Below are 13,251 nucleotides of genomic sequence, written 5' to 3'. Positions count from 1 at the left end.
CTCTTTGAGTTGTAAAGTCTGATTCCGTGCTTCACATGTGGGTGGGCAACCAAGGTGTTGCAAGGTGAAGACAGGACCATCTGTCAGCCAAGCACCCGAAGCACTTGCCCCGGAGAGGATTTTGTCATCTGTCATGGCTAGCAGGCAGGCCCCTTGCAGGAGTGCTCAGAGTAAAGCCTATCACTAGTAATTCCTAGAGTCTGTAAATGCTTGAAGGACGACCTCCCTGTGTGTTTTCCCACAGATGTTTCACAGTACTGGCTAGGGGAACAAACTGACTTAATGTAAGAAGAGAGGAGCAGCTGGTGGTAAGGTCAGTGTTTAAGAGATTTATGGCAGTGTTGTATATTAAGACATCTATTGTCTGTATATGCTAAATTAAATGGGCCTATTCTAGGTTCCTGCAATATAATAACCAGATCTGAATGCTGCCTCCTCAAACTCACAGACACAGCTAAAAAGTTATGAGGACCTTCCAAGAACATTGACAAACCACTCTGTTCTAGTCAATTTGAGACAAGTCTTCTAAAATGGGCTACAGTCTAGACTTTGTTGACAAAAAGACAGCAAAAAACCCCAGCATATAAGCACTGTCACCCCAAGAATCATTAAATAAATACATCTTTATTACTAGCAATTGCACAAGTGCACAGAACTTTCTGTAGTGACACGACAAGATGGGATTATATTAACTCAGAGAGGTCTGGTGCGCACGCAGAATCCATGCACCAGAATACCTGTGTGTATTTTTAATACCTTCTAACCTCCACCCCTAGGGAGAGAGTTTCAAGGCTAGCTAAATCTTTAACACCAGATTCACATTTACATTGTTGAAAATTTGATCTCCGTATCCCTTGCTAACCTTGAAAACTTTCACAAGTTCTGAATGGGATTTTCTAAAGCACTCCATGTTGGCCTGAACACCGCTGCAGCAGAAGTGGTGAGAGAAACCTGTACATTTTCTGTCAGGTCTCACTTACGCTTTTAAGAACTGTTACTAATCATGCAGAAGGATCTCATTTGAATGAATCATACGAAATTCTGGATTGCCTGGAAACACGAACAAGCTAACCCCAAAGATGCATCTTCCTGTTAGCCAGCCCGCCTCACAGCTCTCAGGAGAAACTCTACTTCTGCACCAACCACAAGTTTCGTTTGCTGAAAACGTTGTCTGCAGCTTCCCTGCAACTGAACTGTTAAGGAAGTTCACTATTGCCTTATGGATAGAGCAGCCACCTTTCCGCATGTGACGTGCTTCAGGTGATCTTCCACTTGTCCTGTGAACAAGCAGGTGCAGAAATCATAGTTCCTAAATGCAGAGCATGGGGAAAATCCTTACTTGTTCAGCCTTTTGGTATATTACAGAGCAGCAGACAAGATTGCATCTCTGAAAAGAGAGCAACACCTTGTAGCTTCCTGATGGCCAAGAGGAAAGATGAAGTGTGCATGCCATAAAGGCTGGTAGCATGTGCGCGGAGTGGTAAGTTCTGCCACTTTTGAGCTGATCCTGCAGCAAGGTGAGGCCACAAAATCGAGGTTTCGAACATGCCATCTAAAAGGTGTTTGTACTTTTCTAATCCACATGCTGTGCAATTGCCAGTTCTGACACATGCACAAAGCAAGCTGTACAGATGTTGTGTTTTTTACTTGGATACGTAGGTAAACTGAGTACTGATTTGTGTTCCTACTGTAACTTCTTTTATAAAGTAGCATTTTAACTGGCAGATCTGCCTTTAAGTATAATTGTGCCAGAAGTACTATTTCCAATTTTTACTAATAATATTTGCTTTTATTGTAATATAACCAAACTATTAGTAAAATACTCATAACCCAGCTGTGCACCCCAGTTCACTTTAGGACTCAGCTGTGCACCGAGCCTTTCTTGGGTCTCAGCTAAATCTGTAACTGGTAGGGTTGTATGAAGATAGAAAGCACTAGCCAACGCCCACCGTTACCATCACTTTCCCTTGTTCTTGCTGTTGCTTCCCATCCTGTGCAATAGAGACCAAGCTCAAAAGGCCCCACCATCCCTTGGCATTGTACTTGTTATATGCTGCTGTGTGAGCATTTTCTACAAAGTGCTGTTCAGCCACATCTGTAACGCAGGGGTAAAGATGAGAACCGAACCTGTCACAGACACTACCAGAAATAACCACAGGAAAATCCGATCCAGGACTTGAGCTACAAATTTCCAGTCTTGGACAACCTGGGAAGGAGAGGGGGAGAACAAACAGAAACAGTGATGAGTCCAGTACTCTTGAAACTGCTACACATATTTCAGCTCCAGAAATCTGTTTTTAAGTGTGCTGCACCCTCAAACTGGTATGGATTACCTATTCTGCACCCATAGCTGTGAGTCACTCAAACCCCCAAATAATCCCATTGTTTTACACACATGGTAATCAGACTTCTTTCACTCTGTCCAAAAGTTTTTAAGTAAGTGCCCATGTGAAAGTTTACAGACTCAAGCCTTGAAGATGGCTTTAGATTGAACTCAGTTTCTTTTCACAGAACTGTGAAGTGCCAGGACTTGGCTCTAGCACGGCATTTTGATGCAGACAGTGGCTCCAGTGCAAGTGGTCCCATTGGCTTGTGTTTTCCTAAGTGCTCCCTTGGCTCAGACTGTGTGCATTCAGTAAGGGAATTTCACATTATGAGTACTGGCACAGCCCTGCACACACAAAAGAGCTATTTTTAAAGAGCAGTTAGGGGGACTTTTTCGTTAAGGATTATTTCAGCTTCAAACAGAAGGCTTTAGGCATGAGCACTATATGCTGGCATACTGCATGTTTGATTTACTGTTCAACTTTCTGCTGAAGTCCTCTCAGCAGAGTTCGAACAAAGCCCCGGCTTTTACTAGGAGGGTGCTAACAGAAGTTTTTCTCTCTCTGTATGCTGCAAAGTGCACTGCATTGCTGTCCTACCCTTGCACGAGAAGCATTGTTTATGCACACAGTAATTTGCCATTTTACTAGTCAGGGGAATTGTTAGGAAGAGGAGAAAGATGGTAGTTAGGGACTAATCTGAGCTGGTATTGGGGGAAATCTGGAAGACCCCCACTCAAAACAGGGCAGCTATCATGTGTACAGTCACCAGGAGACAAGGACTGAGACCTAGCAACTGCTGTAGAGCCTGCCTCTGTGTGTTGATACTTAAGATACACACCAAGAAAGATACACTTTCAGGGCATGCAACAGTTCCAAGACTGGTGTTCATCCTCAGCTCAAGCAGGAAAAGGTTATTCAAACTATCCCAGAACAAGAATTCATCCAGGAGAGGCTGCTCTGGCCTCTTGTGTCTGCGAGGAGCAGGCACTCCCACAGCACGAGTTCTCCCTGAAGCAATGCTCTTTCCTGGAAAACATATGACTTATCAAGCAGGAGAAGATGCCAGGTCATGTCTCAGATAAGAGCAGGAGGAAGAGGCAAAGGGAAAATAATGCAGAAAAGGTAACAGCTTGGAAGCCATTGCTGTTAAGGAAACTGTGATCCCTTCCTTGTCCTCTCTTCACCTACCTGTCTGATGAAATGCTCCTTTTTAACATGCCTGGAAATGTATCGGATGGAGTCAGCTGCCTTTTCCAGAAAGGCAATAACAATTTTCTCTCCATCTTTTGCTTGCTTGTGTTTCTGCTTCCCTGGGAGCTTTGATTTCAAGGTGGTTTCTTTTTCTTCAGTCTCTGAGAAGGAATAACGATCTACATGGTCCTTCATGCAGAGCAGCCGGGGCAGCTTCTGGAGGAAGAGTCTTTTAACCCAGGGAGCCATAGGATGGTAAGTTGCTGAGGACCGGTGATGGACATTGATAACAAACACAGTCACGATGATAGACAGGGTCACAAAAATCATGATGAACAGCAGGTACTCACCGATCAGAGGGATGACTTTGGAAGAAGAAGGGATTATTTCCTCAATCACTAAAAGGAAAACAGTGAGGGAGACAAGAACTGATGTAGACAATGAAAGCTTTTCTCCTTCATCTGAAGGCAGGTAAAACACCAGGACAGTTAGAAAAGACAATCCCAGGCAAGGGATTATTAAGAAAAGAGTGTAAAACAGCGGAAGGCGTCTCAGCACAAAGGAGTAAGTGACAAATGGGTAAGAGTACAGCCCATCCTTCCTGCTGCCCTTCATACCTTTGGCATTTAAGATCTCCCACTCCCCATTATCAAAGAAGTCTTTCCTGTCTACATTTTCATCCACTAAAATCAAGTCCACCATGCTGCCATCATATGTCCACGATCCAAACTTCATGGAGCAGTTCTGCCTGTCGAAGGGGAAGAAGGTCACATCCATTGTGCAGGAGCTCTTGTAACTGGCTGGTGGCGTCCAGATCACCAATCCATTGTACTTCACTATGGCTTTGGTCATCAGGGATCCTTCAAAACGTCCATCAGCACTAGGAGTTGGACAAGAAGAAATAGCACAAAGTTCAAGAGTACATTTGTCCCAGATCTGCCTCCTCACAGCTCTTGCTTTCAACCCATCACCTGGAGCACAAGGAAGCCAACATTCATGCTGCTTAAAGAAGCGGCCTTCTGACAGCCCACACAAGCTTCACAGTGGCTGACAATGGCCTTGCCCAAGCTCTGGCCTAAGCCGGAGCCATGCTACTCACTTTTCAAACAAAACAATGTCAGGAAGCCACAGTGACTCAGAGGGGACGCGGATGGCAGTGATCCCTCCATATTCCTCTGGATTCCAGGATAGCTTGTGGTCGATCCATTCCTGTAACAAGCCAGCAGAGTCCCATACACAACATTCATTCGCTCATACACAACAGCCTCATTCCTCCTCCAACCCCCTGCCACAGAGTAACTGCATTGCACAGCACCATGGGCACAGCATGGCTGGGAGATGTTAATCCCCACAAGCACTGCCTCTCCAGCCACAGCTGGGCTCCAGCACCCTATCGCATTGCAGGCAATCTCAAGGTAGGCACTTCTGCAGAGCACTTGACTCTCACTTCACTCACCACCCTGCTCAGCCCACCTGAAGGTAACCCAGAAGGAAGAAGACACTTCCCCTGGGTGTGACACCTCTTCTTCCCTTTGAGAACCAACCCACAGTGGTTTTGGCAGACTGACCACATAGAAGAGCCAGCTGGCATGGCTAGTACTACCCAGGTGACAGAGAGGTGACCTTTAACTAATTTTCAGTGGAGACCTGGCTTTTTTCAGTGAATGGATTACAACACCTAATATCTGTATTTTGTCCTTGCAAACCAATTAATTGTTCTTTCATCAAACTGACCTGCACACTATTGCAGTGTAAGTAATACTATGCTGTTGTAAAGCATTTGATTAGCAATCCTGAAGAGGTAACACTAGAAAAGCAAAGCAGGAGCAGTCCTGTCCGTTTTCATCATGTTGAACTCCAGAATAATTTTTCTTCCCTCCTTTTCTTCTTCAGACAGGGAGATACTAACAAAGTGGCTCTAGCAACCTGGAGATTTCCACCAAGATGCAGTGGAAAAGCAGCTCTCTCATCCCAGTTCATTATTGATGGGGGTTTTCACTTGCCCACAGGAATAGCAGTGAGAGGAAGCAAGAGCTGTAGACTGCGGTCAATACAAAGAAGCGGAAGATGAACCACTTTCCATTAAGCTCCAGCGCTAAGAGCTCCCCAGGGATGTGGAAGCCTCAGCCTTCTCTGGGCAATCTCATCCATGACTTAAGGATGAACCAAAAAGTGCTATTCTTTGCTTCTTCTCCCACCATATTGCTCCCCTCTTATGTCTTTAATTCCACATGCTTTTCACAGCTATACCTACAGACACTTGTTATTGCGGTCCTTTACAGTGTGACAGCAACCCAGAGCCTCAGTAGAGACCTAAACACAATAACAACAAGCATCTTCTTCCTCTAGGTGCAAGGGAGGGATGGGGCCCAAGGTCACGGGCAGATAGACCCCTCCTAACATCTGGCCCGAGGCACACATGAAGGTTGCAGTTGCTAAGGATGGTGCACTGGAAGGATTAATGGCCCCATAACCTGCACCAGAAGAGATATGATATGGACCCACTCTCTGAACTGCTCAAATGGCTAGCATCAGCTATCAGCGCAGCTCTACGTCCCTGGCTCCTCCTGCTGCTGAAGGATTAATGGGAGCTGTTCAGGTATGGAAACAGACGAGAGATCGTTGCTGCTCTTAGCTTCACCAGCAGGAACAAAGTACACCACTTTTAGCATGAACTGTTCTCTGCGGATAGGTATCTACCAGATGTTTCCAGCAGCATGGGCTGTTAAATGGGTACAGACTCGCATGTGTCCTGGACACCTCCTGTAATAGGTGCAAGGGGGCTTAGGCTGGAAACATACCTGTTATGCAAGGGGATAGTCAGTGCTGACAGCAGCAACCAACACAGTAAGCTCACAGTCTATGCTAACACAACAGATGCAAATATCCCTGTGAGCCACCAGGAGATACAATCATCCCTTTGGAACTGAATTGGTGCAGCCCCTCGGCTTGGGTTATTTGCTGCATCTCAAGACTCCTCCCTCCTCCTGCCCTGCACTGATTTTATTCCCAGCTAAAGTGCTCTTTCATGTCTGCAGGGAAAATGGTTGTGTGTCTTCTTACTAGAGCAGAAAATAGATTATGTGCAGACTTCGAAGATGAGCAGTCTAAAATGGGGATCTCCCTGTGGGCTATGCTGATGTGAACTGTAGCAGCAGATGCAAAGGGCCATTTCCTTTCTTCTCCCTTTTTTTCAAGCTGCTCCAGACCCTCTCATTGCTCTCCCTTTCCTCCAGTTCTGCTAAATTCCCATCTCTGGGATGTCACTCAAGTGCTTAACCCACAGCAAGTGGACCAAGAAACACTGGACCCAGATTATCAACCCTTTCTAGTAGACCAAATAACTTGCCCAAACCCAGGTACTTTCTCAGCAACCACTAAAAGCTCCTTTGCACCTTGTGTGTCTGCCTGCATGTACATCATAAAGTCTCACCACCTTGTGCATATGGATATTTGAGGTGAAAAAAAAAAAAAAAAGAAAAAAAGAAAAAAAGAAAAAGGAAAAAATGAAAAAAAAAAGGAAAAAAAAGAAAAAGGAAAAGAAAAACCTTTTCCTAGCTGTTGTGCTTATGCACTAATAATCCCCCAAGCACCGACTGCACATGGGACTAGTTCACACTAAGCTACAAGAATACATGACTCCCAAAGCAGGAGACCTGGGTCAGACCACATCTTTTATCCACAGCATGAGTCAGAAGGACCAGACAAAGTGGCTTCCACCTCATTCTCCCTGACACCAGAGAGGCTTGAGTGGATGGTCTCATGTCCCTACCTCCTGCAGCATCTTTGGAGTAACCTGCAGCAGAACCTGTTTTCCCACAGCAAGAGCAGTGACACAGGTTCCAGGCTGTGACTCCAGGCAGGTCTATGCTGCAGTACAGACAGAGTGTTTAGCATGGATGGGCTAACCTGAAACATCTCCATACGTGTTCATGTAGCAGCTGAGAGAGGATCAGTAGGTGTCTGTCTGCATTAACATCTCAGGCCTAATGCCCTCAGGCAGCCTGCCTATGCATTTGGCCTGCTAATGTGAGTCAGTACTTCAGGTCCCTCTTTTCTGCAGTCACTGTAACCTGGGTGAAGATGTCAGCCAGCCAGAGGGATGAAGGCTGCCCAGGACACAGGAGACTTCGCTGTACTGATGGAGCAAGCAGCCAAGTCTTCCCTAAGAAGAAGGTCAGGCCTAGGAATATTCTGTCAAACAAACTGTTAACAGAACTGAGCCGTATTTCTCGTCTATCAGCTCAGCGACCACTGGGAACCGTTTCCCCTGGCATCATTTCAAGTACAGCTTGGGTTTTATGTCCTTTGCCTAGGATCAGCTGACATGTTTATAGACACTCACATGGTTGAGATACTTAAAATAATTATCACAAGGTCAATAAACTGGTGCAATGTAATCTAAACCAAATGCAGTGTTCTTCAGGAGTAAGGAAGAAATGAGACCTAATTCACAAACTTTCTTGCACCTTTCCCCACTTGTATAAATTGTTGTCACTTCCAGAAGCAATTATATTAGAGAGATCTGATTAATTTGCCATAGATTTTATTTAGGGTAGCATGGGTAGCATGCTGGCCTTTTCTTTCCCTTTATTATGCTGAAGAAGAAATCTATCTGAGGCATCAGCCATCTTGAGCAAGAGAGACCGTACTTGTGTGACCTCTGAGTCTGAGACAGGATAGTCCCTCAGGGCACACGCAGCATCCCAGGGGTAGCCACTGTACTACCAGGACATGTTGCTTCCCTGAAATATAGTTGTCTTGAGCACAAAGCTAGGCTGCAGGCAGGGGGAAGAGGGCACCCTATTTCTTCAAGGCCCATTTCCCTGCCTTCTGGCCCCTTCATGTCTTTTGTGAAGTGAGAGGAGTACAGTGAAAACTACAGGCAAGGTAACATGGTGCTCTTTTTGTTTGGCCACTCAGTGTCATGACAGGGAATGGAAGTCACAGTGGGCAGCAGGCTGGGATGGCCACTTGGCTCAGCCGCACCACAGTGAAAGGGAAGGTTTGATTTGGTCTGATTTACCTGCTTCAGCCACACGTTGGTTGTCATCAGCTGATTCTTCTCATCCTAGGGTGACACAAAGTAGAGAGGATTGCAGTTTCAGAACAGCCAACAGAAACAGACCCCATGCCTGCTGAGTCCAACCCTGTGCTGAGCAAACCAGATCCCTGTGGTCGTGTTTTCCCATGGGCCTGGGCTCTTCAGTCACTGTTGTGGGGAAGTGAACTGACTCCCTAACTGCTGCCTCTGCTCTTGCTGAGAGCTTCTGAGGCTGGAAATCCAAGGTCTGCATTTCACAGCAGCCCCATGGAATCAGATGCTGAAGAGCAGGGAGGCAGCAGGGCTCAGTGCGGTCAGAACACGCACGGTTGTGGGCTCACAAGGTGGCTCATCTCCCCACACTGCTCAGCCTGGCGTGAGCCTGGGAAGATACAAGCTGAAACATTCTTGAATGTATAAATAAAGCACAAAATGAGAATCTGCTTTCCACGGCACAGGGAGACACTGCCAGGGGGCAGTGAGGTGAGGGGAACACTGCTGTGTGGGTACCTCTGTCTGGCCCCTGTGCAGTCTACTGTGACGGAGAGGAAAGGGAAAGGAAACTTTACACATGGGCAAAACCACAGGATTGTTTAGTCTCTAGTGCCTTATCTGCATGGCCAACTTGATCAAGATACGAGTTGCCTTTAGTCTAGATACAAGATTACTTAGAGTGAACAATGTCCAACCAGTTCCAATGTTCAACCCTTCTTTACCCCTGTTTTGTAGCTGCATTGTCACTACATTGCTAATGTAGGCACCGGGGACTGTCTGGCACGGACTCTCAATCTGATTAACACCTGATGAAGGGAGGCCTTATTCCCTGAGAACAGCAGGGAAAAATTACCTTCAGGTTTGCTGCAAAACAAATGACGGCCGTGCTGCGCTTGGAGGCAGGAGATCGTATCACCAGCACCACATCACACTCAGAATTTCACTGCCTGACCAGCACTTTGCATTTCATGTCTCAGTAGGCAACAGCCAACAGCATCCTCCCAGCCCTCTCAGGTGGATGCACAACTGTCTGTAAAAGAAGGTATGTTACCAAGCCCAACACAATGCTTACCACATCCACAAGCTGTGAGATCTTTAATCCAAAAAGGACTTGGATGGTGTCATTGGAGTTCTCCACGGGGCGGACCCATTTCTGATAGCCTTGAAATAAGTGCTTGAGGAGCGCATCCTCATTCTCAGCGACTGAACTGAAGGCAGCTATATCTGGAAGGGAGCAACAGGGAGTGGAGGCATGCCGGAAAGCAGATACAGAGAACAGCACAAGCTGAAGAAGTGAGGCAGAGCAGTGGTGTGAGACAAATTTGCCTCTGGGCAGCTTTTGTCTTGTACAGTACAATCTGTAGGAATTCAGATGCACAGAGTCTCAGCTGAGCTGGGGTGAGAGGAGGGGAAGGCAAGGCAGCCCAAGCCCAACTCAAAAATAAAATCATCGGAGCAGTGATGACTTTGTACTAGTGTTATCTGGTGTATGGGGTTCGTTTTCAGGAGAAAAGGACCCCATACACCAGATATGAAAAGTATGAAAAGATACTTTTCATATCACCTGATATGAAAAGTACCTGCCCAGTCTGTCTTGGCTGTTTTCCTTTAGAAGATCCACTAGAGCAGTCAACCTTTCCATCCTTTCCTAAATGCCAGCCCCACTCTTCACAATGCTGAGGTCCTGACATGATCTCCAACACTTTCCTTCTGCACACAAACAGCAGGAACTAAGAGAAGTATTTCATCTCTCCTTAAAAGCACCGTGAAGGGAAAAGGAGCTCATGCTGATCAGCACTGTGCCACAGGGGTCACAGCTGGTGTTGCAGTGCCAGCAGTCAAAGTGGACCTCACTGGGTGCTGCCCAAGGCCCACCTTGTCCACCTTGTCCCCTCACCATCCGTGCCCTGCCAGCCCCAGCACACAGGACACAAGTGCCTGAATCGCCAGCCGTTAGGCACAGGCTTATTGCCAAGGGATGGCATAAGCACTAGGCAATGGGAGAGCCTTGGCAGGGTGCACAGCTGAGGGGCTTACACTTGCGTGCAGTAACATCACAGGTAAGACAAGCCCCAGCAGAGTCCCTGTGCCGTGGTATCGATGAAAGGGCATCTGAGCCCAGCAGTCCCTCCAGAGAGAAAAAATCTGCTCCCATGCCAGAGCTTCCCATGGAACAGAATTGTTCTCTCAGGGTAACAGGAGATCGAAGCAGCACTGCCATCCCCCACTTCCAGTAAATGGGCAAATGCCCATTCCTCTTTGAGAAGCTGTAAACTCTGAAGCCTAATGATTACTACTCATAGGGTAACAATTACTTTACTGTCAGATGTTCTAGGGCAGGCTGTTCTTGTCCTCTGTGGTTGGCCAAGCAGTTGTGGTGGGGTTACCAGGCCCTGGGGAGGTGGGTGCCAGCTGATCAGACAGAGCTTTCACACTCCTTTCCCCATGCTCTGCACCACAGCCAGGGATGGGCTCATGCAGCAGTCAGAACAGTTTATAGTAGCCTCTGCATCCACTCTGTATCTTGCCACTTTGTCATAAGCATTTGAGGTCTGCTATTGCCATCTGGAAAACTACAAATGCTGCTTTTCCTTGCTCCAGGGTTTGTTCTCATCTCAGGGCTAACCCTAGCTACACCACAGCAAACTGAGACAGAGTCTGAGTTCTGTCCTAAGAAAGCGGATTGCCTGCCCAAACATGCTAGACAGGCATTGCATCCACAACCAAAGGAAGAGAAACAACATATTTCTCCCTCCCACTACCCGCTGCCTCAGTGGTCCAACCCGCTGACACATACAGCTTTCTGCAGAGACCCTAGATCCCAGCCCTTTTGCTTTCCCATTTGGAGATTCACAGGGGTGCATGGCTATTAAACACAGGAAATTAAACAGGAAAGACCTTGATTATAAAAAAGCTCAACACTAAAACATGCAGGAACAAAACCAGCTTTATCTTAATGCTGGAATACATTGCTCTGGGTGTATTTGAGTATAAGTCCCAGCACACTCATATGCAACCACACACGGCATGGGCATGCTGTCCGTGGCTATGTATGAACCCACTCATAGGAAAACAGTGCTGTTTCACAGCCCATACTTCACATGAAATCTAAGGGCCTTAATACTCCAAGAAAGTATAGCAGAGGGGTGGTAAAGCTGGCTTTGGGGCTGGAGGTATTGATTCTCAGCTGCTAGGAAGCCACAGGAGAGAGTGAAAAGAGTTGGGAAGTCTCATGAAGAAGAAAGCCAGAAGGAACAAGATTGATGCCCTTATAAGACAGCCTCAGTACTTGCAGGAAGACAGTTTAAAAGCAGATTTTAATGAGAAGGAAGACATATCAAGGGAAAAACCAGCGTAACAGCTCCTTTTGGTCAAGCCCTGTCTGATGATTAAACTAGATAAAGCCATGGACAAAACACTGATAAAAGGAGCACTGCCTTAGACAAAAGAGAAAAGCAGCCACAGGACGGACTCATCCCTGAATTTACCATAGGATGCACAGAAGAGGCAAAAGCTGGAAGCTCCCTGGCAGGTTACCGTGTGTGTGAGTAACTGAGCCTTGTTTGTCATCGCCTTTCTCGCCCAGGTTCCTGTTTGTCTCTCTGGTCTGTGCCAGGAGAAGTTCCCCATAGGCACAGAGGCAGGATTGCTGGGGCAGGGAGTCTGCCAAACGAACATGCAAAACACCCTCAGAAGCACAGACAGGACACTTAGCCTCTTGTCAGCTCTCACGGAGCATTTCAGTTTTCCTCCTGGTGAAGGAGATTCCCTTGTGTAACTCCCTTTAGCAGTGCTAGCTAAGCTTAGGATTCGTTTGTTAACTTCTTTTCAGTGGCCAGCCCCCAGCCCTTGTTGTGAGACTGGCTGTGGGTGCAGTACAAATGCAGCAGCTGATAGAATCCTCTTTTGCTAGTCAGTGTTCAGAAGACGACCAACAGAAGCGAGCATCCACCTTGTCCCAGCAAGTAGCAGCTAACTGGACAGCAATAAAACAAAACCCTTGAACATCTGCAGCTCAGCTCGGAAGAAGAAGAAATCACACTTACCTGAGTGGGTCAGACACAGCACAAAGAGCAATAGGCAAAGCATGGGCACCACCGTGGCTTTTCCTTTAAATCTGATGTTTTCTTTTCATAAGCAAATCCGGCTCATCTTAGTGGGGGACTAGAACAATCTGGCTAGAAATCAAGGCTGACAATTGAGTCTGCAAGGCAAGACAGCACCTTTCAGAGCTTTATCTTACCTCATTATGACGCTCTGTAAATCACACTTCATTGATTTTCAGTCAGCTGTCACATCCTGTAAGCCTAAAACAAGGCTCTGGGTCCTAAACTCTGATTTGTTTGTGGCAGTATTTGGGTTACTACAGGCACTGCAAGCTAGGAGTAGAAGTGAGGCAAGGTTTTTAAGGAAGAGAAGTGTCTTTTATTATGCTGCCAGTTACAGCTGGAGAAAAAAACAGGCTGCAGATCAGACCCAAAGATAGATCATGTGCCCGAAAGATTGTCTGTCTCTTCCAGCTGTATCGTTTGGTCTAACAGCCTCCCTACAGACCTAACTGAACTTATTCATTTTTCATACTGCACTTGCTGGTTTATAGCTATAAAATAGGGGGTAACCCTAACTAAGATATAGGTGGGAAAACAGGGCTGATTTCTAAATGTATATCTCATCACTCATACACAAAACACTATG

At 46.5% G+C, this 13,251-nt stretch overlaps 1 protein-coding gene across 1 annotated transcript; it reads right to left on the bottom strand.

Moving 5' to 3' along the window:
- Positions 1-2,071: 2,071 nt before the first annotated feature.
- CHRNB3 (cholinergic receptor nicotinic beta 3 subunit) lies at positions 2,072-12,645 on the bottom strand (the record flags this gene model as incomplete). Its single annotated transcript, XM_080636775.1, has 6 exons — positions 2,072-2,206; positions 3,516-4,398; positions 4,618-4,727; positions 8,545-8,589; positions 9,629-9,780; positions 12,603-12,645. 6 exons carry the CDS (start codon positions 12,643-12,645, stop codon positions 2,072-2,074), a joined length of 1,368 nt encoding a protein of 455 aa, XP_080492901.1.
- Between the last annotated feature and the right edge of the window lie 606 nt (positions 12,646-13,251).

The sequence above is a fragment of the Psittacula echo genome (genome assembly GCF_963264785.1).
Source record: "Psittacula echo genome assembly, chromosome: Z".
Taxonomy (NCBI): domain Eukaryota; kingdom Metazoa; phylum Chordata; class Aves; order Psittaciformes; family Psittacidae; genus Psittacula; species Psittacula echo.
The sequence above is the reverse complement of the archived record's forward strand: the minus strand, read 5'-3'. Positions and strand labels throughout refer to the sequence as shown.